Source organism: Poecile atricapillus, chromosome 3 (genome assembly GCF_030490865.1).
Source record: "Poecile atricapillus isolate bPoeAtr1 chromosome 3, bPoeAtr1.hap1, whole genome shotgun sequence".
NCBI classification, from domain to species: Eukaryota; Metazoa; Chordata; class Aves; order Passeriformes; family Paridae; genus Poecile; species Poecile atricapillus.
Genome location: NC_081251.1, coordinates 78,858,994 through 78,886,702, shown reverse-complemented (window position 1 = coordinate 78,886,702; position 27,709 = coordinate 78,858,994). Strand labels below are relative to the sequence as shown.

Genomic DNA, 27,709 nt, shown 5'->3' with positions numbered 1-27,709 from the left:
CCCAGCACAATGGTGACAGAAATTAGCAATCTTCAGCAGCTCTGTAACTTTGTCAGATTTAAATGGGTACTTGTGGGACCAGCTGAAGGTTACTCTTATGCTGAGGGTATTCTGCCAGATTTTAGGTTTCATTGTAATTGTTGGATGACCAAGAATTACAACAATGTTGATGTGAATGATCTTCACATATCTATGTGTATCTACCATACACATAAAATTAAGGGGGGAAAAAGTTTTGATAAAGAAATATGTGCAATGAAGCTGCAGGCATGCTCTTTCCTTGCATTGCCCAGTAGGCTGGCAACTCTGTGGTAATATAAGACAGTAAGTATTCTGTTATTGGTGTGAATTTTGTGTTTTGCATACACATATTCAATTAGCTACAGGTCTGGCACGTCCAGCTTGCAAAGCTCTTTTGGCAGATTGGCCTGTGTAAATCAGAGTTGAAAATCTATCTAGGTTTTTTGTTGCTTAAGTTTATTTTGGTATCCTTCTTAATTTGCCCAAAACATACATGGACTAGATTGCTATCTATATAGTTATAGATAAAAGGAATATTGATCAGACAAGCACTGCTCACATAACATTTAATCTTTTAGAAACCTCACCTTGAACCAGATCAGTACAAACCAGATTGCTCTGATATGTTCTGCAGCTTCATCTGCATCAAAGTGAGGTGATTGTGAAGTCCTTGAAAATTGTGAACTGACCAATTAATTTCTATAATTGCTTTTTTCTTGTAGAGAAGGAAGGTTTATCTGTCTTTGAAGAACTTTCCTTAGTATGCAAGATAGCTCTCATCACAAGGGGCAATAGCTGCTGTAATCCTCAACATTTCTTGATTTTTTTTTGGTGTTTCTTTCAGTTCTTGTTATGGCATCACTATGGCTTTTATTATCTTTCATTTTGTAAATGAAAAGAGTTTATTTTAGCAACATGGCGAGATTATTTTATTATACCTATGTTTGTTCCTAAGACTTAACTCATATTTACATTTGTAAAATTGATGTCATTTTTAACTTCTGTGTCATGAAACATCTAGCATGTATTCATTACCACACATATATGCACATTTCACACCAAAAATTGTCATGTAAACCTTTTAACTATTGTCTTGTACACAGCATGTTTCATTTGAAAGAATTTAGGGACTCTTTCAAATATGTGAACACTTTTCTTCTTCAATAAAATGCACAGCAATAAAATTGGTACTGTACAACAAGAGGTTCCCAGCAAACGTGTGACCATACGTGACTGTCTTGAAGGTCAAGATTTTGCTGATACAAGTAAAAGTTATTTGACTGATAGATTTATGGAAACTAATACAAGCTAGTGTTTACAAATAGGAGAGAAGAAAGCAGTATTCATAACAGTCTTTGTATCTAACAAAATTTCTAGAGACAAGGCAGTGGAAAGGAATCAGGAAACAGAAGGAAAATCAAGTGTCTTTTAGAGCAGGGAAGGGACTGTCTATTTTCTAATAAACTTGAACAGTAAGCAGCCAAATGAAGTTGAGATTTGTCAATACCACAATAATAGGTAGTCTCTTCATGGCAAAAAATACCATTTTGTACTGTTTGTACTTAAACTAGTATCTAGGAAATTGTGAGATGACTTGGACTTGTTTAAAGCCAAATATCAAGAGAGGTTTGTTAACACATTTTCCTTGGAAAACCTCATAGCAAGTTGCAGAATTCTGCTTGAATTCTCCTTGTTTGAATTTCCAGGCTTACAGGAAGCAGTTAATACTGTAATTTTAGCTGGGGTTTTCTTGCATGCTCCCTTCTTAGGCACCTTTCCTTCTTTGGTGGACAAAGACACCATGCGATGATGGTCAGCATAGCTTGCAGTGTTATATGAGCTTAGTCTTCCCTAGGTTTGACTGCTGAGAAGAGATGATGCATTTCTGTGGGAGGGCTTTGCTAAAAGGATTGTCTTTACTGACCAGCATCTTCTACTTGATGAGAGTCTGTTATTTGCTTCCAATGCACCTTTCATATTTTACCAAGTACTACCACATCATGGACTTGTGGATTCATTAATGTTGTGTTACTTTATCCTGCTGCCAAATACTTCACTGTGAATTTTATCTAATACAAAATCTGCGGACAAATCTGTTGAAAGTGAATGCTCTGCATTCTTTTTTCTGCCTCTTTTGATGTACCTTTGTTAGTTGAGTCCATTGAAGTCATATTGTTCAGGCCTCAGACTGTGAACTACTCTAGCAGGTCTGCTGAGGATGGAGCATTTCTTTTCTAGCAACTACACTTATTCCCAAGGCATTACATGGTGGTGTTTTACTTTCTGCCAAGTAATCCTGTCCCACTGAACTGAGTAAGTTGAGTACTCTGGGGCAGGTACAGTGAGCTCCTTATTCATCCATCGCTGAAGGTGTGACGGTACTGCTGCAGTGTAAAGGTTGAAACATCATTCAACTCCACATTTCCCTAGACTGTTGACTTTTTGCTGTGTATAATGAGAGGTCTTGCTATTAAGCTGTTCCTTGTTGGTGAAATTCTTAAGCATATATTAGATTAAATGTATAAGTACTAAAGCTGTTTATTAGAGCTCATTTAACTAAAATTAGACTTAAGTCCACGTGAGTATAGCCCACAGGTATTAACTGTTGAGAAAGAATATCAGATTGCTGTTTTAAAACAAAATGTAGCTTGTATGCTGAGGCAATCTAATGATAATGTTACCCTGTGACTTCCCTCTAAGGGTCAAAGCCTTTGCTATAAATGAAATCAGAAGTACAGTGGCAGTTTAGATAGACACCATATAATTACTGAAATTAAAGATTCTCCTTAGCCCTCATTAATGTTAATGAGCTCATTCATTGGTAAAAGAATCATGCTGACCCTTTTCCACATGTGGTTGTAATTTTGGGATTGCCTTTTGTCTTTTTTGAAGAACTTACAGAAAAAAAAAGGTGCAGTATTTTACTGTAATGCTGATATGATAGTTGAATAATGATTTCAAGGAAAGAGCTATGCACTGAAATGATACGAAATAAGACTGTTTATTTATTTCACAGAATTGACAAGTTTTAAATAATTTCAGGGTCAAAATAAACAGCGGTAATTTCTACCTGAATTTCACTTTTCAGGTTCTTGTAATCTTTCATTTCAGAGACCCATCTCAAATATCCTGGTATTATGAAATTAAATGCAATAATATCCATAAGTATGTACATATAAGAAGTACATTGAAAAAATTAATAATGGTAATATCTGTTCTGTAGTCTTAAATAAACATTAGTAACCTGCATAATTCCTCTAGAATGTAGCTTAGTTTTACAGAATGCTTTGGTGCTTCATATACTGAAAAGAAGTATACATTTAATAGAGACTTGCTGAAGACTGTGGCTAGTAAATAAATTTTTTTGTCTGCATGTGCTTCCAGTGCAGCCTCAGCTCTGTTCATCATTTCTTCTAGTTGAGCCAGTATTGACTCAGAGTTGCAAAACCAGAACATACCGTCTCTCACCTCATTTGTCCATCAATCAGTGTTACAGTGTGTTTCTTCAATTGACTGAAATAACATTTCCAAATTCATCCTCTTCTAGGTCCCTGACTTTATTCTATGCATGCACTGGTTTTAAGGTGACTTCCAAAGACTCAGTTGGTTTAGCAATTACCAAATTCTATATGCTAATAAACTATCACCTATATAAGGGATGTATTTCTTCACATGTCATTTTATGGACATACAGGATGTAGTTTTGTAGCCTAGAAGAAACGGAGCCGATAATTCAGAAATGCAGCTGCTCTGCTGTTCCTCTTTGGCAGAGGTAATAGTAAGAAAAGTATTTATTAAAATAAGTTTCTTTTTACTTTTTTAATGTTATTTGTTTAATGAGCTTTTAATCCTAAATTCTCAAAAGTAATTTTCGTTATAAGGTACGTGTGAGATACATTCATGTATACAAAAACTTCTATGGTCTCAGACTGTCTGCAGCTTTGGATCTAGTTTAAAGGCATATGTAGATTTAATTACATATGTGGAATTAGTTTCACTAATTTCAGTAGCCAAATGGTATGTTCTATAAAGTATGCTTAAGAGTTGCAATTTTGGGCCTCAATCATAGACAGTGCAAAAAGGAAAAATTTCTTCAAGACCTGGTCCAGAAAGGGAGAGTACAGTCTTCTGGACAAAGGTTAAACCTGTTTTCCATGCAACACTGCGACTCCTTGCATGGTATGTTTTACTTGAAAAAAAAGCATTGAGGTGAAAACATGTGTTTGGCTTCTGTTAAACACATTCTAAAAATGGTGATATAGAAAATGTAATTTTTAGATTATTTTCATTTAGAGAATATGTATTAGCGTGTCATTGGAATTATTAATATGTCTTAAAAGAAGTACTAAAATTATTCTTTATTTTTTCACACCACTTTAAAGTATTTTTAATTAGAAAAGCACATTGTCAGTATAGCATGATGATTTTAAATACAAATTCAGTAAAGGCAAGAAAATCTAATCTCTTTCAGCTTTTCACAAGACTAACAAAAATGCTGCAGAATATAGTCAATAGTTAAAATTTTATTTATAATATTACAACTTCTAGTATAACAGTGTTCCTGTTTCCACACTTATTATACATTAGTGTAAGTTATAAGCCTAAATTATGGTGGACTAAAAATAAAATACCCTTTTGCCTGTTTTGTGATCTCAGCTATGAAGAGACATACTGCACAAAACCGTAGAAAGCATGGGACTTGCTAATAGTTAGTTATATATTTAGTTTGTCCCTTTCTATGTTCTGGTTATTTTCAGTGTTTGCCTAGATTTCTGTCTTGCATGTTTGCTGGCAATAAAGCAGGGCCATCTCTGATCCTGCTATTCAGATTTCATCTGTTACCAACGAGAGGTTGTATTTGGTCTGCCTTCATTTACGTAATTTAGCACCCTAGCTGGGCTCTTAGGTGCACTTTGCAGTCATTGCTGCAGCACCCTTAGCCAGACACTTCACTCTGGAATGTTTTTGACACTCTTTCCAGAGAATGGTGGGTTTTTTGCTTTAAATTTAGAAATCATCCTTACCATTGCAGGTCTTTGCACTTTGTGCTGTACAATTGATTTTCAAAAATGTCATCAAAGTGTAGTGTAGATGTACACAAAAACAATAACAAATAAATTGAGCACAGTTCCAATAATCCCAAGCAGTGCTAAAATAGATTCTTCTTTTTCCTCTTTCTCCTCTTGCCTTTTTACATCTTCCAGTGTTGTGATGGCAGAGGTCCCCATTTTTCCTGCAAATACCTTCACCAGTATTCTGGCAGCTAGCTAGAAAAAAGAAAGCAAATGGTAAATCTGGTCTGACAAACATGCAAGCTTTGATATTTTCTAAACCAGTTCTTTAGTTCTTCATACAACATTTCTTAATGCTGTGTTTATTAAGTTGCATTTGTCTTTTGCTTTCTTTTTGTATGAACATGTCCATGTTAAAAATAAATGTTCTGTAGGTACAGATTTGAAAGGAGTGAAAAATAGCTCAGTGCTTCAAGCCAGTTTAATATGCTTTATTACAAAAGACATTTAAAATTTATCTTTAGCCAGCTAATTTGTTTCCTTATAAAAGATGAAACTGGTGAAAGCAGGTATGTGAGCATTGTCAAATAGTCTGAAATGCCTGGGCAGGTTATATGCATTTTCTGCTTTTCTTAAATATTTAACTGCCACATAACAAAAACAGTTGAAAATACTCATGCCTGCTGTTTTCAAACATGGAAAATATGCCTCCTTGATACAGTATCACAGTTGTTTTTCACCAGTGAGCCCCAAGTAGGCAATTGCAAGTGAAATCTTATCCTTTTTCATGTTTAATGGATCAGCTTTTGGACATCTGTGCAACAGTAAACATTTAACAGAAAATGTCTGTCTCTGCAAATATAGAGGTGGTTGTTGTATATGCTGATTATTGCAGTATGCCACAGGATGGTAGTACTTTTATAGTAGCAACATTCTATGCAATATGAGAATTGAAGTAGACATTTACAGATCCATGTATGATTTGTTGTCTTTTTTTGGTTGCAGAAGTGAGGTTGACAGGTCTTTTCTATTACTTAGCTGCTCTTGCACTCTTAATTTACAGTCAAATATCCTCTAGAAACATATTCCCTGTAAAATTATATTCATTGGTGACTGGGATGTTGATCTTGTATGTAATCTGCTATGCTGTTTTAGCTTTATTGATCAGAAATTTGATGGGGATTTCTACTAGTTCAGATCACTCCAATTTACAGAAGATATACAATCATTTTATAGTGCAATAGCATCTTTCTCTCTTGGCAAATGCTTTTAATCATTAGAGATAAACGTATTTCTGCTGTAAGTCTAATTAATGTCATCAGCTCAGAGCATATCTTACAGGAAGGTTAAAAAAAAAAGGTATTTCTTACCCTACATTGCATCAGGAATAAAATGTCATCAGACATGCTTCTTACTTGTCGATTCAGTGGCAAGCCAGGCTTTTATCTTCATGAAGGGGCTGCTCTCCTCTCTCAGACAGACCAGATAGGAGCACGAACAGTTTCTTGATGAAGAAGTTTATTGGTAAGGATAATAACGTTGCAGAATCTTCCAAATGACTGGTGTTCTTTCTCAGTAATCCTCTAAAGCAAGTGTAGTCGAAAAAACAGTAAAGCTGTTTCTCATAATGATCCTCACTGTTGACTAATTCTTATTAAAATTGAGGGTTTTTTTCCTTAGCTGATGCAGAGCAACGAAATGCACGCTGTTCTGTTTTGTCTTAAAAAAAATACAAACAGCTCCTGGTTTTATTCAGTTACACTTAGTTATTTATTAAGACTTCAGAGACACCCAGCCTTTGATTTACTCTTTGTGGCAGCCGTCTGAAGAGGCTTTCTCACGTTGACATGCTGTAATTCCAAATGCAGCGAACTACATGCAGTCACACTATGTAATTTTAGTCCAGCCTGAAAAAGGATGAAAAGAGGTCTGCTTTGCTGGCAGTAGTGTGAATGCTGTCACACACCTGCATTCAGAGCCTCTGGAAAGAATTCCAAGGTATTCTTCGGAGCATTGCATAACTCAGCCAGGCAAATCTGAAGAGAGGAATGACAGTGGCTTTAGTTGCACACTGTGGTGAGCTGTGACATTGATTAAACATGCACTTGGCACTTGCTGAATAAAGAAGGAGCTACGAGCCACCCTTGCAGACAGTGAGTTGCATAACAATGTGAGATGGCTCTGCTGTTTCATCGTCAGGCCGGGCACATTTTAATCCTGTACCAACGGAGAAAGTGCACGGTGTAAAGAGGAGCAGAGTTAACTGTACTTCAGGGTTTTCTGAGGAAGTGCTGCATGACAAATGGTGACATTAAGGCATTGAAGCTGAAACAGTGTTTCTGCCTTTTGTCTTTTTATGCTTTGTTTGACAGGCAATTGTTTCTATGGGAAATAAATGCTTTTACTCTTTTATTCACCACCCAAAGAATGCAGGTTACCATATAATTAATGAAAACACTTAAAAATAATCCTGTTCTGATTTCTTAGGAAACATCAACACAATTTTTTTCCTGCTTAAATCAGAGAGGCAATTTTTTCATGCCCAAATGGAAAGGGGGGAGAACTCTATAAAGTATTCTCCTCCCAATCTCTCCAGATTTAAAAAAAAAAAAAAAAAAAGGCACGCAATTTTAATAGCCTCTGGTCTGGAAGGAGCTGTATTTCAAATAATTTTATTCAGTCACTTTGATCTATGAAGGCTACAAATGCAATGTGTTTTCTTTGGTGTAGCATAGCTTCTTGCTGTGAATGCAGCTGTATTTTAAATATGTCCAAAAACTTGTTTTGTAAAAAATACTTGCAATGCCAAGCAAGTCAGAATTCAAATATACAAAAATGTACTTTTGTATATGTTCATGAAAAATCAAAATGCAATTAATTAGATTGCGCTTGAACAATGGGAATGTAGCTGGAAACCTTAATAATTTTCCAGAACAGCATATTTTAGGAGTTACAAGGCATTGTTTGAAATTCAGTGTTGAAAAATCTTTTATAGAGAAAGCAGAAGATAGTAGTAAAATCATTATTTTAAGCTCTTCCATTTTCAACTTAATTTACATTACATTTTTTCTCATTATTTTTCCGAAGCGTCTCAGTACATTTGTTAGTTTCTTAGTAACAGACAAACCTGCATGTTTTGCATTTATATTATTTTAATGGTAAACACCATGTTTGAAGTACTGTGAGTTGTATGGTACTTGTATGGGATTTGCCCTTTATCCCAAAAGTTGTGTTGCCTCAGTGAAATTGTTTGATTCTAGAAGAATTAACTAATTAGGTAAAATCTCTCCAGCATAGCTTCATTAAATATATATTTTCTAATATGTATATATGGCCTTTCTTTTCAAGCTCTTCCCTTTATCTGAAAACGCTGCTTCATCTTCAGTTGTTCCTGCAATTGTTTTGTGTCCATGTATCTTGAATGTATTTCTGTATTCATTTAGATCCATTGAGAGATACAAAGATGGGGGAATTTTCACGTGTGTATTCTCACCATTCACATTGCTGACAGCACATAGCAATAACAGAATTTTCAAGCTGCTGTACTGTATTAACCCTCACATGTTCAAAATCAAACCCATTCCTTTGTGAAAGAGGGAAATTATACAACGTGCATATTTTATTTAAAGATTAATTATATGTTTGCAGCTCCACTCCAAATAACCAGCTAATTATGATGTGCCCACAGAGAGCAGCAAAAAAATCGTGAAACATTTCTCGGCCTGGTTATTACCATGGTTGAGGTCTCATCGTGGTCTGCTGTTTTAGAATTGTGCTGCAACTGGCAATTCAGTGGCTACAGTGAACCCTGGGAAACAAATCTATCTGGGCTGCCTTTGCACACAGGTGAGGGGCAGAGATGCCTCCTGCACAGCGTGATTCAGATGCAGCATTTTCCATGGTCTGATGGCGTTTCTCCCTCACATCCTGCCATTGCATTGGTATGCAAGTCTGTGTGGAAATGACGTGAATGGATTGGGGAAACAGGCACAGCCAAAAATAAATCTCTAGCACAACACAGTAAGAAGGATGGGGAAGTAGCTGCTTAAGCTGTCAGTGGTGGCAAAGAGTTTCTGTTTGAGAAGAAGCAAATAAAGGTTGTCAGACTTAACATTTGTCAGTTATAGGAAGCTCAAGGAATTCATCCATGTTAGGTGGAAGCTGGCATTTACAAATAACTTCCTCATAGCTACAATGCATCTCCAGCGTGAAGAGAAAATTTCATGCAAGATTTCTCACATGAGTGAAATGAGTAATGTGGGTTGATTGGAAAAGGCCTTGATTTACCCATAATACTCAATATTTGGAAAGATGGGAAGATACTTTACATTTTGTGTAAAATTAAGAGTCTGGGAGTACATTTTATAGACGTCAATAATAAATGCACCTGTTTTGAAGTGAACATTACACGGTTATATAGAATCTGGAGTTTGGACACTGGTATCGAAAAACATACTAAATTTAATTCTGTTGCTTCCATCTAGGAAGAGCTTTAAAGCACTTAGTAAAACTTTGGCAACTCCTCAGTAACTGATTTATGTGGTATTCTAAAAGCAGGGCAGATTTGGTTGATTAGAGGTCACTCTGTTCATTACTGCTAAAGTCGCTTCTATTGCATGGGAATAGACCTTAGGCAATACAAATGTATGTCATATTTAAAAGATATTCATACTGCAGGGGAAGTTGCCAAGCTATCTTGTAAAAACTCAGTGATATAAATCCAGCAATTTACAGTCTTGATCCTTCGATGATCATTATCCTGCCATACACTGCAGCTACGAGTAATGTGGTACACCTAGAGCATCACAATGCTACAGGTGCAAAATAGTAAAACAATAAAACAATGCACAACACAAAAAGAAGCAAGTTCTCTTAAGTGTATGTTTTATTTTTCCTCGTGTATTTTTATGAATTTATAGAATTAGGATTTTTGTGTACTCTATAATTATTCTGTATGCTGTATTTTTTAAACATTTTTTAAAATAGCATGTTTTGACTCGGATAATGTCTAGACTTAAAAGCCTATTTAGGTTAAAATGCTGTAATGAAATCCAAAAGATCAGCTGTCCATGAAGACTGTTTTTGCTTGTAGTTGTTCTGAATTTTTCCCAAGATGCAGGAAAGTACTTGAAATCAGGTAGCACATGTATTCTGTAGGGTGATGTATTCTAGTTTTCTTCTCCAACCACCTTCACAAACTTCCCTTTATGGGGTCTGACAGCTTTTCAGTTAAATTGCAGAACAATAGAGCAGAACTGTGTCTCTTGGGAGATGCAATAGTATGCACAAATTAAGATGAACTAGTTGGCTTAGCATAAGCAGGAAATTAATACCTACATTTCTTCTTTCTTCTTTATTTTTTTTTTAAATTTCTTTTTTTTCTCTCTCCTGATAACACAGATACTGTTTTCTTTGTGGGAGCCATTAGCCTATTTTTAATGATACATATTGATGTGTGATGCCCTTGAATCAGCAGTGATAGGCATGGCAAGGTTTTTAAAGTATTTTTTTATTCTTCGGCTGAAAAAAGAGGAAGGACTCGGGTCCTCCATCTGAAGCAACAAAAGTTATTTTTAGCTTTCTTACTATTCTCTTTCATGGCTCTTTTACGTATTTCAGCTCAGCATTGACTTGATGATTTTGACACTTCAGCTATACACTTCATCTTGGTTTTCCTTCTGATTGAGGAATTTCATTGCCTTTTGGCTATTGTCTGGGGGTTTTCCTGATTTTATAACTTAGATGCTGACCCAAAGTACCCTTGGAAAAATTCAGAATTCTCTCTTAACTACAGAAGTTTCTCCAGTCAGTTCCTACCTGTCAGTTTTCACTTAGCAAAAATATTCTTGTTCCAGTCTCTCCCTCTTGCTCTGAAATAGTTCTGCATTAAGAAGTCAGTTAATGGATGTGAAGTAGAACCAATTCTTCTGCCACAACCCTTTCAACACCAGCTTCTCTTGTTGCTGGTCAAGCTCAATTCCTGTGATCATGGTCAAAATGGACACTACTGTTTTGTCAAGAAAAGTATTAAGTTTGATAATTGAGTAAAGTTTAAAGAAAACAGCCTTTGGAATATGTCATGTGACATGTATCATATTTGTTCAGAAAGAAGTATTTAAATCACTGTCTTCATGTCCTGAAGCAATTCAGAAGCTAGTGACTGATGAATCTTCCTGAGTTAGAGATGAGGATTTCAGCCCCAGCTGCGTGTGGTGACCTTCTGACACTGGGCAATATTAATTTTTCTCTTTTTTACTTATATTGAAAAGAATCTCTTGTGTGGGTATTGTACCTTTATGAAGTGGTTAGTAACTTTTAGAGTGCTTCAGTTCTGATTCAGTGCTGCTCTCTGCAGCTTGGGAGAGGTTTTTTAATCAAAGACAGCAGGTTTTTGGGACTATTCTTTCACAATGTTTGAATGTAGGCTTCATGCTTCTGTAGGAGTATTATGGCTTTCAAGGATCAGATTTTTTGAGTTCTCATCTTCCTAGATTTTGGTGCGTTAGAGGACTCCAGTAAGTGAATATTGAGTCTTTACTGGGCAAGCACAGGAGAAGCAGAGTAGTGAGAACTGATCATTGTCCAGGAGGGTGGCTCTCAGAGAACTGCAGTACTACACCAACTTTTTTTCTCCAAAGTCCTTAAAGCATCTTACCATCTGAGAAAGAACACATCTTGTCTATCTGAATTTTCAGATGATTGATCTTGAAAAACAAAACAAACCTAGAGATTACTGCACTCCCACCATCTTTTATGTGTTTCTTTCCTCTGTTTTGTCATCTTGATTTGGAAATAGTTTTGGAATAAAAGGATAAAAATATTAGACCACACAACCTCTTATTTCCTATTGCAAGATAATACAAATATATGCTTGTATTTTCAAAGCATTTCAAGTAGCAGACTGTTACCTAGTAGACACTGATTTTGGATTAGAACTACAACAGAATTTTTTTAAATGTCAAAACTGATTATTCATTTGGCTGGTTAATAATATAAAAGATACATGAAAGAACAAATAAATTTGTAGTTTCAGCTCTACTGTGCTGCAGAAATTTGTTGTAATTTATAAGGAGTTAATTATGTATTGAAACATCATGGCATTGAAGTCTTTGAAAATTAAAAACCTAGGTGTTAAAAGGAAAGAAGCACCTTAGATTTGATTTGTAATTGGATACTGGATTGTGTGACAGATAAAGCAAGACTTTTCAAGACTGAGGCTTGCTACAGAGAGCTAATTGGAGGTATTTTTTTTCAACAAATTGGTATTTAGCAAAGTTCACTGAGACACTGGACCTCTGCTTCAATCTTTATCTGTTCCTGTACTGCACATTGTTTTATATGGCTTTTAAACATAAATTCACGAGCTGGCGGATCTTCATTGATTTTTTCAGCTGGTGGTATATTTTGCAGCTGTATGTTCAGAGCATACCTCAGACTAGCTTGTGACTTCTGACCCCCATCACTTGATCATAGTGAATTAAAGTGCCTGTTAAATTTTCCAGAATATAAAGATTTTTATAGTTAAAATACTCAAGAAATATCAGGTGAGAAATAGCAAGGGTAAAGACGAGATTTCAGTGGGGCTTCTCACATCTCACGTTGTTCTTCCTTCTGCTTCTCATCCACATATGTTTTGTCCTGCTGTTTAAATGATAGAGTATTTTGCTCTGGAATCAAGAGTGAGGTGGTGATTTTGTCTGTCAGTTTCTTTCTATGAGCCTTAAATAACAGAAGTTTTTTTCCAATTGATGACTAAGTTTCTGAAGGTGCTTTACAGGACAGTCCTGAAAACCTAAGTAAACAATATTTCTTCCTCATCTGAGATCACTATGAATTTCTGGACCTTTGTGGTTATAGGATAATATGACTGTCTTGAAAGCTTGAGCAACAGACTGCTTATGTATCTGTATCTGCCTGCCAAGGACCTGTTATTTTTTACTATTCCCCTTTGGATCCACTTAGACATAATTCTTCTGGTACTAAGCAGGGATATACTATTTTGACAGATCGTTATGCCTTGCACTCCACTGTATAATATGTCTTATGTAAAAAGAAAGTAGACTATGGTGTTTGCCTTCCTGCCTCCTGCAGATGAGTTATCCTTCTTAATAAGCTTTCAGGAGTAATACAGTTAGATGCTGATCCTTGATACAAAGATGTATAGAAGCTAACAAATCTTACAAGAGATGCAGCTGGTCTTCGTTTCATTCCTGAAATTGGTTTCTGGATGCTTACTTTTAATTGTTCACTTGAGAAATAAAAGGCCTGGGTCATTGTCTTCAAAAATGTTTGGGTTTGGCCATGAGTGTTCAGTGAAATTCTCTCTGCCAATAGACTGTCACTGTCATGTGATTGCTGTTTAGTTGCAGGAAGACAGTGCAGGCCAGTGCCCTGATTGCTCAAGGCACAAGGCAGGGAAGTTTAGTGTGGAGGGAGCCTATCCTTAGGCTTTCCTGGGTCATTTATCTCATTGCTAAGGCCCAAGAGCATTTCACCCAGGAGTTCCCTTTTTCCCTTCATCAACTGGAAGCCAACACTGGTAGCTGTATCCCTGCTCATAGGACAAGCCTGGGTGTCTCTAATACTGGATTGGTTTCTCCTCTGAATGTAATTGATAAAGGTGTTCAGCCAGCCCTTTAAAATTGGAGATACTGCATCTTTCAAAATTTCCAGAATAAATATTACCAGTCTTACCATTTTTTTCTGATTTTACTTTAGTTAGACCATACATCTCAAGTGGTTTCATTTAGACTTGGTAATTATGGTTGTGAATATGACTGCTGGATGTCTGAAATAGATTGCTCTGCAGTGCCACATGCTACAAACACAGATTTTACTAGAGGCATTAAGAATTAATTGTAAAAATTATGCCTCATTACCAACAGGCTCAGTCTTTTTTGAAAAGAGAATATGACTTCAGAGGAGAATGTGACATTATGCTACATGTCCTATAGTTCCAAATTATATAGCAGAAATGTCTGATGTGCTTTCTTCCTTTTTTTTTTTTAACTCTTGTGCCTTCCTGATAAGATAAAGTAACCACTAGCAGGAGACAAATGTTTTAAGGTACACAAGAGACCTCTGAAAAAACTGTAAGTAGTAAATGCAGTTTCAATTTTTTGTGTTTCTCCATATTAATGGTTTTCCCAAGTAGTGGCAGCACAATTAGATAAGCTGCTAAAAATTTCCTGACTAAAGAAACTAACAATCCCTTTCTGTTCATGTGCAGAGCAGATTGCCAGGGTTTGTCCTAGGCATTTTTGCTTTGCTTTTCCTAAGAACAAGCTCACTGTACTTTCAGGGAAGAGTTTTGTCACCTGGGGTGTGTGGCTCAATGTGCATTTGAAGAACTAACTGAGGTGAGGGCTGGCTTTCATTTTCAGCAATTGAAAGTCTTGCTTATTTAGTCAAGTGATAGGTTTTCATTTTCTGGGCAGTAACAATCTCAGTTGTCATGTATTTCTTTTGTGTTCTTTTTTTCCTCTCCAGCTTTTGAAAATAAAATGTATCTGGCACTTTCCATATTGTTATGCAGACACTTCCCACACAGAGTATTTCCTTTCTTACTATCCGCTGAGGGTATTTTTAATCCTGAGTACAAATCCAAGGAAATGGATCTCTGTGGTTAAAGGAAGTAGTCTATGGCAAATTATTCCAACGCAAATTACAGGTTTTTTTTATGATAGGATTTGTATCATCTTGTCCTCTCTAAAGGACATCAAGGTAATGCAGCTTATTAACAAAAGAATATTGTATTTTATTTTGAGTTATTTTTTGTTGTTCTGCTGTAACATAATGGGGGATGATCCATTTTAATTAGTGGTGCAGAAACTTGCATGAGGTTGCAAGAAAAGGTGAAAAGAAGGTGAAAAATCTCCTATTCGACAAGTCTTACAGATGATTCTTCCTAATATATATTAAAATGATTGATGTCTTTACCACATAAGAGCTATTTGCACTCTAAGGCACTTCGAATATGCAGTGAATACAAAGGGTTACTTTTCATTGGACTCAAGGAAGCTGTTAGGCTTTAACTTTACAGCATGCTCTTTGTGTGTTTACTGAAAGCCCATCTTACTATTTACAGAACCAACTATTCTCTGAAAAATACACTGGAATGATAGAAGTTCTGTTTTACATAGGCACAGTGGCTCTGCTATCTTGGCCAAGCAAAATAATTAGATATTTAATGCAGAACGAGATGTTTAAATAGTCTCCTTTCTATCCCCTGAGGACATGATCTTGTAGGTGTGCTCACACATACAGAAAAAATAAAGCACAGGAATTGCACGTCCTTTCTTTCCAGTAACAGGCTTGGTATCCTCTGCTGACAGAGCAGAAGACCCAAGTCTTGGCCTTTTTCCATCTGCTGAAGTAATGGTTTAAAAACACTCCACAACTTCATTATCTAATTTTGAATTTCTGTATCTATTTCTGCAGCATGTGCAATGAAATGGCAGGTTTCCATCTTATTTTTGATTCCTATCTTATTCTAAAATACTAGTGACTGTTTTATGGCCTGGAAGAGGTAACGCTCAGACTGAGCATTTCAAGGTGGCTGCTTGCCCACTCCTCTTCCAAAAATAGTGTAATCACTATTCCCTCCTCCATTGCAGGGATGATGAAAGCCAGTTTAACTTTTCTAAAAATCCCAATTCACGTTCTAAGGGTAGGGATACCTTTCCTTTCTTCTCTGTGTAGTGCACACTTAAAACACTTAACATGACATGATAAGCAAGCTTCCACCTCCTTACTTATTATTTTTACTTTTTAAGAAAGAGTTTCTCTGTAGAATATTTTAATCCTGTGTTTTTCTCTGCAGAAAATATTTTTCTTATTTTCCTAAGTGGAAGATGAATTTGACACTTCTAGCTTACCTTTATTATTAGATTTATTTCAGTACACCAACCTCAAATAGAAATCATTGGTCCTTTCTAACTTAATAAATGCCATAGTGGGTTGGATTAGCCATAAGTTTTTTTCATACTTGACCAGGCAAACAACTTATTCTCATGTGGTCTCCGAATGCCTGTCTTTGTATGTCTTTCTTCACATTTTTCATATGTTTTTTTAATTACATTTTCTTTTATTTATGCCTTTCTCTGTATTATTCTTTATTTATTTGATAATGTAGAACATTCCTGGAGCACTGATGCTTCCTTACACTTGTTTTCTAGATTTTGATGCAAACATGATTTGGTTAGAGCTTTATGCTTTAATTGGGTTCCTCTGTATTTTGGTGTTTTTAAGAACCGGTAATGGGTAAATCCAGCTTTCTTTCAAAGGAGAGGTTATTAAAAGTTGCAGTGGGGTTGGATCCCATGGCAGTATGTGCTTATTCTTCAGTACTTTGCTCACAGCCTTGCTACACTGATGCCTGCTGGACCATTTTTGAAATCAAACAAAACCAATGAATTAATGAAATCTAAAAATTTTGCATTTTTAAGTTTCATTAATTAATTACTCTTGCTTGATGATGTATTCCCAAACCCCATGTAAGATTGCTCTGCAGCCTCCAAGAAGAATCTCTCCATTACCTGACCACCTTTTCAGGTTTGTTTGGAGTTCTGTATAATGGCAGAGAGTGATCCCTAGTGGATTCCATTTTGAGGGACTGGAGTGTGGCATTAAATAGTAATATATCCAAAACTAGGGATCATGCATGGCTTTAGTAGTCACTTGTGCTTTAAAAGCTCAGTTTGGTTTTCATGTTTTTTGTACTGTTTGGGTTTCTTTTTCCCATCCTTTCAAATGCAGGAAATTGTGTCTTGTTTATTCAACTGTGCACATTGGCCTAATGAAATAATGCCTTGCACTTTTTCTGGCAGAGGGTTTTTTCTGGATTCATGTGTTAAAAGTGCTGTTTGACTTGACTTGTAAACAGAACTTTGCAGAAAATACTCAATTCCACCAAAATCAAACGTTCTTTAAAAAATAAGCAAACCAGAAATGGTTATGAGCAGTAGTTTCGAGCCTCATTACTGCACTACGGATGACTGAGCGACTTCCCTGAGCAGTGCATTTTGCCTGTCTAATTGAGTAGTTTTCCTTTCCTATTGAAGTTACACTTCTTTTTTTCCAAGATTCCTAGAACACACAGTAATAGCAATGCCAAGACAGACCAAGGTTGTTAGGATGCCACTTTACCACCAATAGTGAGCAGTAGCAGGGAGAATATAAAGACTGGGCTGACATGCAGATGCTGCTTTGGTATAGCTAGTATGTTGCCAGGGGTAGTGTCCCATCATTTGTTAGCCCTTGATGGCCTGTTCTTACATCAATTTACCCAATTACTTTTGAACCCTTGATAGTATTTACTACCCTGACATTTAGTGCTAAGCTTTTCCAGACCTTAAAAGTGATGTATAGTGTATGTTCTTGTACAAATGGCACTATTTCTTCTAATGGTGTGCCCATTCCTTTGAATGTATTGATCAGTCCAATTCTACTCACTCTTTTTACCACTCATAGTTTAAAAGCGATGTCTTTATGATACCCTTCATTAGTCACTGAGGCCACAATGTCTTTATTTCATTTTAGATAGTGAAACAGCTCATTCTGTACCATGTTGTTTAGTCACCCTTCTCTCTCTTTTCCAGGTCTGTCCCATCTCTTTGATAAAACGGGGAGATGCACAGGGTATTGAAGTGATATTAATGATTGAATGCAGTCTCAGTAGTAACTTTCTAATTTATCTTCATCTTTTCTAACATTTGACCTGATATTTTTGATTGCTAATGGGCTCAGTGCTGACATCAGAAAAACAAAATTTTCATGTTGGGTCTGAACAATAGGAGTAATAATTTGGAGCATGGCACTGTACCCATTAAATTCAGAGCCCCACCTTCTTGTATTGTTTCATTGCTCTGGCTTGGGCTTTGTGGCTCATGGCCTGTAAGGGTGCTTAACTCCTTTCTCCTGTTTCATTATTCAGTGGACAAGTGCCTCCTGATGTCATTTTTCCTAATACTGAAAACAGTACTGTGAAAATGCTGATGTTATTCCTATTTTAAAATAAGTGAAGAAAAAGTCAAACTAATTTAATTACTACAAGGTGACAATATTTGGAAAGCTTTTGTTTTATTTTTACCCAAAGGCTAATGTTTTCTTAGAGATCTGATTTTGAGCTACTCTGTGGGCAATCTGTTTTTCTATCGAGGCAGAGCAGAACACAGCGTGTTAATTAGGCCTATTATAAAAGAGGCTTGCCCTGGGTTGATTCTGAAACAGAAAATCAAGAGGCAGCAGAGCATGACGTATTTGGAACCGACACTACTGCCTGCAGCAGGGACTGCATTCATAGATCATATGTTTGCAAAGATGCAGTGAAGGGGGGGTGAAGAATGGCTCCAGTTCTAAAATATTTAGCAAAAGGGTGTGTGGCCCTGTTGGAAAGACAGAGGTGCCTCACTCATGCTTGGCTGTATATATGGCCACAAGACCGTGTCTTCTGAAGGTTTTAATTAAAAATACAAAATGAGTGTTTCCTTTGTGTGGTTTTCTTTTTGAACAGTGGTGTTCATAGCAGCTGAGAATCTTTAATAAGATAATGAGATCCTGAAATCTTTAATTTGATCATGGCTATGGGTTTTAGGTTTGTGAATAACATACTGAGGCATCAAAAAAAGGGTCCTCACTAATTACTAAGCATGTTTTAGAAATGGTATAAAATAGGCAGAACTTTAGGATCTTACTTTTAGTTTATTTGGAGGTTAAAAAGCATGAAATAAAAAAGAAAAACGTAGTGCCAGGTACTACGTTTGTAGTATATGTAATGTGGTACTGCAGTCATGGTCTTAACATTGGTCTTAAAGTTTAAGTAAGTAGCAGTGTAATGAGAATGTCTTACTTTACTTCTAGCTTCTTAAGCTGATGATCCCATGTCTTTTAAGCTTTATTACTGTGAAAGAAAAAGCAGGTCACTCAGAATACATAGGTATTTTCTTGGGCTTTTTGCAGGGGAGGCTTGGATACACTCTAGTAAATGTTGAGCATTTGTGCATGATATGAACAGAGCAGTTTTATAATATAGTTACTCCACATAACTGGTGGTTATCTTTCACACTGCTTAAAATTGAGGCAGGATTAGATGGCTACTTCAGGATGAATATTTAACAAAACACAGTCATTCATCTTCGCAGGAACATAAAACTTATCTTACTGAAATAGATCCAAAACAAAATAAGAAATGATACTTGGAGGCATCTCTTGGGTCACTAGAAACTTTACCCCATGCAAGAAGGAGGCCTCCCTTATATTTCTGGGGTTTCCATATGGCTTCTCTCCCAAACACGTTTTTCTTTTCATCTACTTCCTTTTAATTGATCATTCATGATCATCTCTCTCATATTTGCAGTGGTAGATCTCTTTGAGAAAATAAATAAAAATACTGTAGTTTTGGAAGAGTTTCCAGTGGTGCCTTTTGCTGTGGTTGCCAGCACAATCTTCATTTCTTCAACAAAGGCTGGACATCAGTCATGTATATTGGTCCAAAGTAAAATGAGATTGTACAGAAGAAAAATGGTTATACATCTGTGGGCCTCTAAAATAACTGAAATTCACTAAGTCCTTAAATAATGAGTGCAGAAATCGAGAAGTTACATACAGGAGATAGATTGAGGGCATATATAGACAGCATTTCTCAGAGCACAGAAGCAAGGAGGGTCTGCATCTGGCAGTGTCATAGCTGTAAAACTGGTAAAGGGGTTGATTTTTTATTTTTCCTCAAGTGGCTCTTTGTGGGTTTTTTTACATCAAGTTAATAGACTCCTTTGGGGTAGGAATTCCTAATATAGTCACAGTGAGAATCACAGTGGGGAAGGCTTGACATTAGATGCAAGTAAATCAGAATGTTTCATCATTTTCTTACAGAATATTCTTCTATATTTGTCTCTTTAATTTGCTGTAAAGTGTGAAGATTTTTTTACATATGCTGCATTAATAGTTTGCTTCATTTTAGAATAAATGTGCATATTCTTTGTGATGTTTTAAATATGCTTTGCAATGGAAATAATCTTATTCACAGCCAGTTAAGTTGATTGAGGATGTTAAATCAATTGCAAAAAAATTTATTGCTGTTCAGTACTGGCTATTTAATGGGCCATTAGGCCTGGCTGTTCTTTGTTTGAATATTGTATAATATTAAAAGAAAGCAAAGGAGTATTAGACTCAGTTGGGTCATTATCTTGCTACAGATATATATGAAATTTAAGTTGATACGATGATCCTGTGAAACTACCTGCCTTTATGTGCTTTTTCATTATATTAAGATTGTAATTGCGTATGGCTAGTCTTAGATATTTGTAAGAAACAGATCTATATTTAGTGATGAATAAATAGATCTGTGGAAAGCAATTGAAGCATTCTGAAATCACAGATGATCTTTAAATGTTAATGAATTGCTTCCCAGGAATAAGTAGGCAAAGGTTAAAAGTTCTCAAAAATGCCATAATACCCCATAAGGTTTAGGCATGTGAAAGACTGCAGTTTTCAAAAGACAGGATGCTCAACAGTTTGTGGAACTCAAGACTTTTTGAAACAACTTCAGCCATACTCCTTTTCCTTCCACCCAAATCAGACTGTCATTAGCGTATAAGGGAGACTTAGTTTAATGAAATTTCTATCTTTTTACCTATTTAGCCTTCATTTAGCATCTTTCTAAATTGCAAATCTTGTGGCAAGAGACTAGCTGAATTGTAGTGATTCTAGTAAAACTTTTATTAACAAAAGGAGTGGGAAAAGTAGAGACCTTATTCCCCTAAACCATTAGATGTTTTCCAGATGTTTGTCATCCCTACCGATCTTAGCAAATGGCAGTAACCTTGCTGAGAGTTCTGCTTTTCATAAGCGCAACAGAATAAATTTAGACCTGAGGTACTTTTTTGATGTAAATTGTGAGTAAATCTGTATGCTGCCTGTTGCCCCTGAACTTCCTTGCTAATTATCAGGGACAGTAAGACATTGACCTGTTTTTTGGATATGTTCACTCATAATTGCTTAATTAATAAAACAAAGGTGGTGATAAAAATGCTACTGTTAACAGCTGTGTGTGGTACCACTGGTATTCCAGCCTTTAAGAGCACTGCTGTCATCATCTGGCCACCCTGCCATGGTGCTGTTGCCCTGCTGTTCTCTGTCACCTCCTGCCCTGCTCTGTCACAGCTGCCACTGGGCCCCAGCAAGGGGCTGTGGTGGTGTCCTGCAGCTGCCAGCCCACACTCCAGGTTCAGCTGCAGATTTTAGCCTGTGCTCTGCTTCATGCTCTGCTAGTTGAGCTGGTTAACTGCTGGTATAGCTGAAAGGTGAGACCTTGATGTGTATTTACTCAGTGCAAGGTAAGAATAACATGGCAGACTGTGGGGGAAGCAGCTTGGGTCAGGTAGAGCAGAAGCCAATTCCCAGTGCTGGTTTTGGAGCCCTCTCTGAGAGTTGTCACCAGGCAGCCTGATCCTGACAGCCCTGGTTAAGACAGACAAGGAAGCAGGATAAACCTGAGTACAAATCCCTGCCTTGAGTCTCAAAATATAATAATTTAATCTTTTCTTTTGGTGTAAATATGTGTCATATAGTAATCATTTGAAGAAGTGCTCAGGAAACCCAATAGAAGTTCAGGTGGGCTGTCTGGGGCTGCAGTTGTTTGAGAGTTAACAAGGGGCAGCTTCTGAATCGGTCTGTGGTACTGTGAGCTTAACATTCCTCAGCATTTGACTGACCCACAGAATCAGGGAGCACCAACAGCACAAAAATGGACAGATGCGACAGACGCCACAGCTGGTGGGAGCCTGACAGCCAGGACAGTCTGAACGTATTCAGTGCAGGAGACTGAGAGCCCCAAACTGAGCTCTGTGTAAATGGTATCTGTCATTATCTGGTATCTGTTTTGTCCTTGGGATAACAGAGACTCCTGCATAATATATCCATCTGTCTTTTTTACAAAGCCAATAATTTTACTCTCCCATTTTTATTTTCTTAAGAATACTGTTTATTTGCAGTTCGGTGTGCTTACATGCATGCCCATATAAATCAAAGGCTGTTGGTGCCTTTTTACACAACAGAAGTACCCATATTAAAAGATTCTGATGTACTAAATATCTCCTAATGGTATTTGAATTATAGGTCTGGTATAAGCAAAAGTATTTGTTTCTGTTTCGTGGTGTGTTGGATTTCTTTTCCTATAAGAGAAATTATCATATTTAATTCAGGTAGTGTTATGATACACCTTCAGTGCTCAATTGAGTCAGACAAAAAAATTTGAATATGTTCCCAAGGGAGAGCATACTTTGAAGAATACAGTGGTTTACTTTTTACTTGTTCTTCACTGAAGTTTATGTTTGCTTGAAATCCAAATTGTTGGCATCTTAATTAACTACATACTTGTATGTGAGGACAGTAGGCCAAAAGTTCCACTGCTTCTATTTGATGGAGATAGGCTTTTTAAATTTGCAATTTTGTATTTTATGTTTTAATTCGTGTTTGCAGTAATTCGATTTAATTCCCTTAAGGGACTTCATTACAGGATGAATTTTTTTTTTCATTGTAAACCTGTGTATTTCTATTTCTGAAATATATAATGATATCTGAAGGAAAGGCCCATTTCAGAAATCCCAGGTAAATATGCTGCAAGCACTAAAAGTAGTGAGGATCCTGATGGAGTGTGAGTGGCACAGCCTGAACACTGAAGGTCTACTTGGAATGCTGCTGGACTTGTTAAGCCTCTCTAAGTCCAGAAAATTGTTGTTGAGACATCTGTAGTTGCCGCTGGTCACACTAAGAAGAGGTGGACAGGTTAGCAAAGAGTAGATGTGGGCCAGGGGTGTTAATTTACAAAGGAATATCCTGTTGTCCTAGTGTCTTATACATAATGTCTTAAAAGTTCCATAGAGCTCAACAAACTGCTCAAGTCTTCTTCACCTCTTTCGGAAAGCAGAGCTCTATCTGCAGGAAGTGTACACTGTAAACAGCTTACAGCTTGGCATTCTTTCAGCTGAAAGCACAAGGAGTAGGTGAACTGCCAGATAAAGATAATGAACAGTAATTTGCCAATTTTGGGTCCTATCCAGCGAATTTTTCTGATATTTATCTAGGTATCCAGTCTTGATGAATATTTTGAGGATTTAGATTTGGGATGGAAGGGATTTCAGGCATTTTGGACAGAAAAATACACTTGCATGAGTCACAATTCTAAGTGTAATAAAGGAGAAAAATAGTGTAAAACATGTATTGGTACCAAAAATTGAGTTTCACAGAGTCTGGCATTAAGGTAAAAGATGTTAGTAGTTGTTCCCTAAAAGGTTGTTTAAATTGAGGCCAAGTGAATGCATTTCATTTGTTTCACATGGGAACTATCACAAAGCAGTGCAAGTGAGTTGGATGTGCTAAAACCAGAAATGTCTCCCATCTCTCTAGAAAAGATTCCCACTCTAAAGTTATGTCGGTTCAGTTCCCTTCATGATGGTAATTTTGAACTTAACTATCCATTTAGCAAAGGAGAGGGCAAGCTAGCATTGAAGGATTTGAAATTATGTATTCTGGTCTCATGAAAATTTCATGGTTAAAATAAATAAATAAAAGCTTTCCAGAGTGAAATGCTGTGGTTATCTAAGAGGTCATATGTCTCCTTCACTCACTATCCTCATAATAAACAACTATTGATTAAATTGAGCAGACACTTGGTCTTTAGCACTACAGGTAGGAGGTGGTTTCTGGCCAGAGCTATGGTATGGTAGGATATATTTTATGCTTGCCCTTTTTTTACTACCCTCGGGTTTTTTTCTTTTTTTTTCTTTTTTTTGTGTGCATTTTTTAAATTCACACATCATCAGATCTGTATGTGTTTATTTTTACATCTCGTGGCGATATTTTTATGGGCAACCATTTTTCACTAGAGACTGAGCATAAAAAATGGAGGCATATATATATAAAGGTAAGAATCAGCAGATAATTGGAACTGGTTTTCTTAATGCCAGCGTTTAAATTTATTCAGTGTGCTATAGATATATGGAGTATTTTGACATGGGTTATTTTTAGAGCCATGATACCAAGCCTGGCAGATGAATATTTTATTTTTGTAAATTTTCTTCCTGTTCAATAGCACTTCACCCAGTTAAGAGTTTGTGCCATTATAATAGATTCAAAAGACAAATAGCAAGCTATTGATCAAAGAACTCCTGGGATAGATAAATCCAGCCTTAAACCTGCATAAACTGGCTTGTTGAATTTAGCTTGGCTATTTCTACTGTCCCATCATGCTGTATTTACAGCTGAGGGTTTGGTGACAGGAGTTGAAAGTCTGTGATCTGCTTTAGCTTGGAGGATGAGATGTGCTAAATGAAACATTAAAGAGTTCTTCTGTGCTTTGTTCTGTCCTAATGCAAGTTGTCAGAGGCTTTTTGTTGTCTGGGTTTTTTTGCTGGAAAAAGAATAAATTTATTTTATCATAAACTCTGTCATTTGTGAATACTTTAAACTAGAGCAAATATTTTCTGCAGTTAAGTTAAAAATAGCATGTCCTAGGGGCAGAGTAAGCATCTGTGTTAAAGTATCTGCCTATTGCTACATTTTCAGGATTTCTGTTAATGATACAAAGTCAGTTGAAATGACATCCATTACATTTTTGTCCAAACAAGTGGAGAAGAAAAATAAACAGTGTGGTGGTGCTAGAGAATCCATTAGAATTGTGTATCTCTGCCTGTCTTTCCTAATCAGAGGAGCCAATATCTATATTCTGCCCATAGTTACTTCTGTAACACATATATATATATCACACTGAAAAGCAATAAGACAGTGATATTTGCCTCCCTCATATATGTTCTTACTCACCTTTACTGTTTTACATACATATGCAGATAAAATTTGCATGCTCTGAAGGATACGTAATGGTTGTTAAAACAATCCTTTCTTCATGAAAAGAAGCAAAACTGGATTTCTACTGAGTAGATAACTTCATTCATTTAACATCCATAAATATTTTTGCAATAATGCAGAAAAATTTTCCCAAAGGGGAAGATGACTGTAAATGAAGTGGGTGATGTGAAAGTCTTTATTAATACTTATGCTGTTAGGTTCAGCAAATGCTACTCTGCTACGCCATAGGTTACAATTTTTCCTCCATAGATTTTTGTTTGCAGTTACTGTCAGCATACAATTTGAGCCAAGACTATATGTTAAGGTACTAGAAATTAATATAGCATGGAGTAATCTTTTTCCATACCTTGTTAGCTCTTTGTCCTCTTGTGTCTTTGCTAACCTTTGTTTTCCAGGTATCTTGTAAATTTCTTTCTGTACAGGCCTGTTACAGCACAAATTTGAAATGGCGGTTACAAAATGCCGTATTTTATTATTACATTTAATTAATATTTTAATAATTAATAAAATCTAGCTTTTTTTATATAAAACATCTATACTAGGAGTGAAAGGGTCTCCAGTGGTAGTAAATTTTGTAAACTGCTTGTCTCTCGTAGTTTTGGACATGGCTCGACATGTTCCCCTGTACCGAGCTCTGCTAGAATTGCTCCGTGCTATTGCCTCTTGCACATCGATGGTGCCGTTACTGCTTCCTCTGTCAGGAGAAAGCAGCGAAGAGGAGGAAGAGCAGTTGGAGTCACAAGCTTCTGTTGGGACCTTGTTGGCTAAAATGAAGACCTGTGTAGATACCTATACCAACCGACTGAGGTAAGCACTTTTATCAGCCCTCTCCTTCATTTAAACTGTATTGTGTGCTTGTGCTTTAGGAATGGTACTCCCTAATTTAGTGCTCCCACTGAGACACTCCAAAGCACACTGATCCTTGCTGGCTCCTACGTTCCCTCCCCCTGTGGCAGGCTGGAGAGGAGAATTGGAGGCACAAAAGATAAAAATCATGGGTTGAAATAAGAACAATTTACTGGAAGCAGCAATAAGGTAGGAGAACAAACAGCAACAGTATTATTAACAAAAGCGTACAAAAGAGATAGTGATTCACATGCAGAAATGCTTACCATGGAGCTCAACCCAACTGCAGCTACACCACCCTGACCCCTCCCTCCAGCTCAGAACAGGCATTATCCAGCTGCTCCCTCCAGTGTGGAACTGGCACCACCCAACTGCTCCCTCCACTACACTTACTTGACCAGAAGGAACCCCTTCTTCCCAGAGGAGAGTCCCTTTCCCCTGCCCCAGCAATGGTCTGAGAATAGAATAACCTTTGGGTCCTGGTCATGCTCTCTCCTGGATACTGCAAAAATTAGACATGTTCTGGCTGGAACAGGACATGTGCTTTCACTTATTATGAATATTGAAGTGAAAGAAAATTGAGTTCTGTGTATTTCTCTGAATGGATGCTGCCATCCAGAGTGAGAATATACCATCTGTTTGATCTAGATTTGCATCTGTATGTATCTCTCTGGTTTACTGTAGTGTTTACAGGAAATGGTTTTGGTATGATAGACATAAGCTGGTATATTTGCATACTCTTGTCATTTCATTGGTAACTATTGGTGTTGCAATACAAGTGTTCATTTCTTTGTTTTAATAAATTTCTGATTCTAGTAATTAGTTGGTTTCTTGGTTCTGTTTACTTGCTTCCAATTTAAAGACAGTGTCTTAAGAAGTAATAACTTGTCCTCTGCAAAATTTATGCCCTAAGCATGTGCTGAAACATCATGGGAAGAACATAAAATGGCAGGAAGAGGTGTGAACGTTCTTTCTCCCACTAACTTGGAATTTTTACCAACTATTACCCGAGAGACTTTTTGAGAAGGAATCTCATTATTAGGAACTCTTTCTAGTAGCTCCTGATGGACTTTACCCATCAGTTTCTCCAATCCTTCTTGACTGGGATTGCAAGTCTTGCTTATCAAGCATGTAAGGTACCTGTACTGGGATTTTAATTTTTTTTTTGCTAGTGTAGTGCAACAGAAACAGAACTGGGGAGGACAAAAACCAGTTCTTTGTCTTAGAACCCACCTAAAAAAGTCAGCTTGTGCTTGCTGGCAATATTATAGATATATCTCATAGTATATGTGGTCTTAAAATAGGAGTAATATTTGGCTTCTGCAGAATCAATTTCCAATACCTGTGTATGTAATTCTCCACCAGAACCGCTGACTGTTTTTTCTTTGCTAATCTGGTCATCCATTAGCCTCAGGTTTAATTGCCATGGAAACCTGTATCTTCTTGAGTCACTTCCCCAGGCTGAAGCCTAAAAAGTTTCTTTGTGAGAATGGTGCATGACTGCTACACTTAAGCTCTTTTCAGCTTCATAAAGTAAATACAGTATGAGTAGTTCTTCAGTGCTAGCTTAGGATCTGGAAGCAAAGAGGAATTCTAGAGTCATAATTATTTTAACATTAGATGGGTTTGATAAGAATTCTGTGGTTCTTTGTGCATTATCTGTATAATTTTCTTGTATTACTTAGTTATACCAGCACAAAAGGAAAGCTTGTCTTTTACTGGGTGGTTGAAGCATAGTGCTGTTTGTCTTTGAAGCAATGTATAGACAAGGATGAAAACACCAACAAGCCTGAACAGCCTGGAATCACTGGAGTGGAAGGTTTGAATTCTCAGAATTTTAGTTGAAGGTATGCCAGAAATATAAGCAAATATTGGCATGAATTTCTAAATGGGACAATCTGCTGTTTCTTTTAGATCAAATTGGCAGAACAGCAACCCAAAATTATGGGTTCTAGTTTCAAAGGTGA

At 36.7% G+C, this 27,709-nt stretch overlaps 1 protein-coding gene and 1 long non-coding RNA gene across 4 annotated transcripts in view; one reads left to right on the top strand and one right to left on the bottom strand.

Annotated features, from left to right (window-relative positions):
• The window catches only part of BIRC6 (baculoviral IAP repeat containing 6), a 174,208-nt gene that overhangs the window by 125,133 nt on the left and 21,366 nt on the right, over positions 1–27,709 (top strand). For all 3 annotated transcript variants that reach the window (XM_058834201.1, XM_058834202.1, XM_058834203.1), the window contains one exon: positions 25,493–25,703. In XM_058834201.1, the coding sequence (XP_058690184.1) occupies positions 25,493–25,703 (211 nt within the window). The remainder of the gene's footprint in view (positions 1–25,492; positions 25,704–27,709) is intronic.
• On the bottom strand, positions 4,527–6,896 carry LOC131576979 (uncharacterized). Its single transcript, XR_009277124.1, has 2 exons — positions 6,404–6,896; positions 4,527–5,288 (listed from the first exon to the last, which is right to left on the bottom strand). It is a non-coding gene; the product is annotated as an uncharacterized LOC131576979 (long non-coding RNA).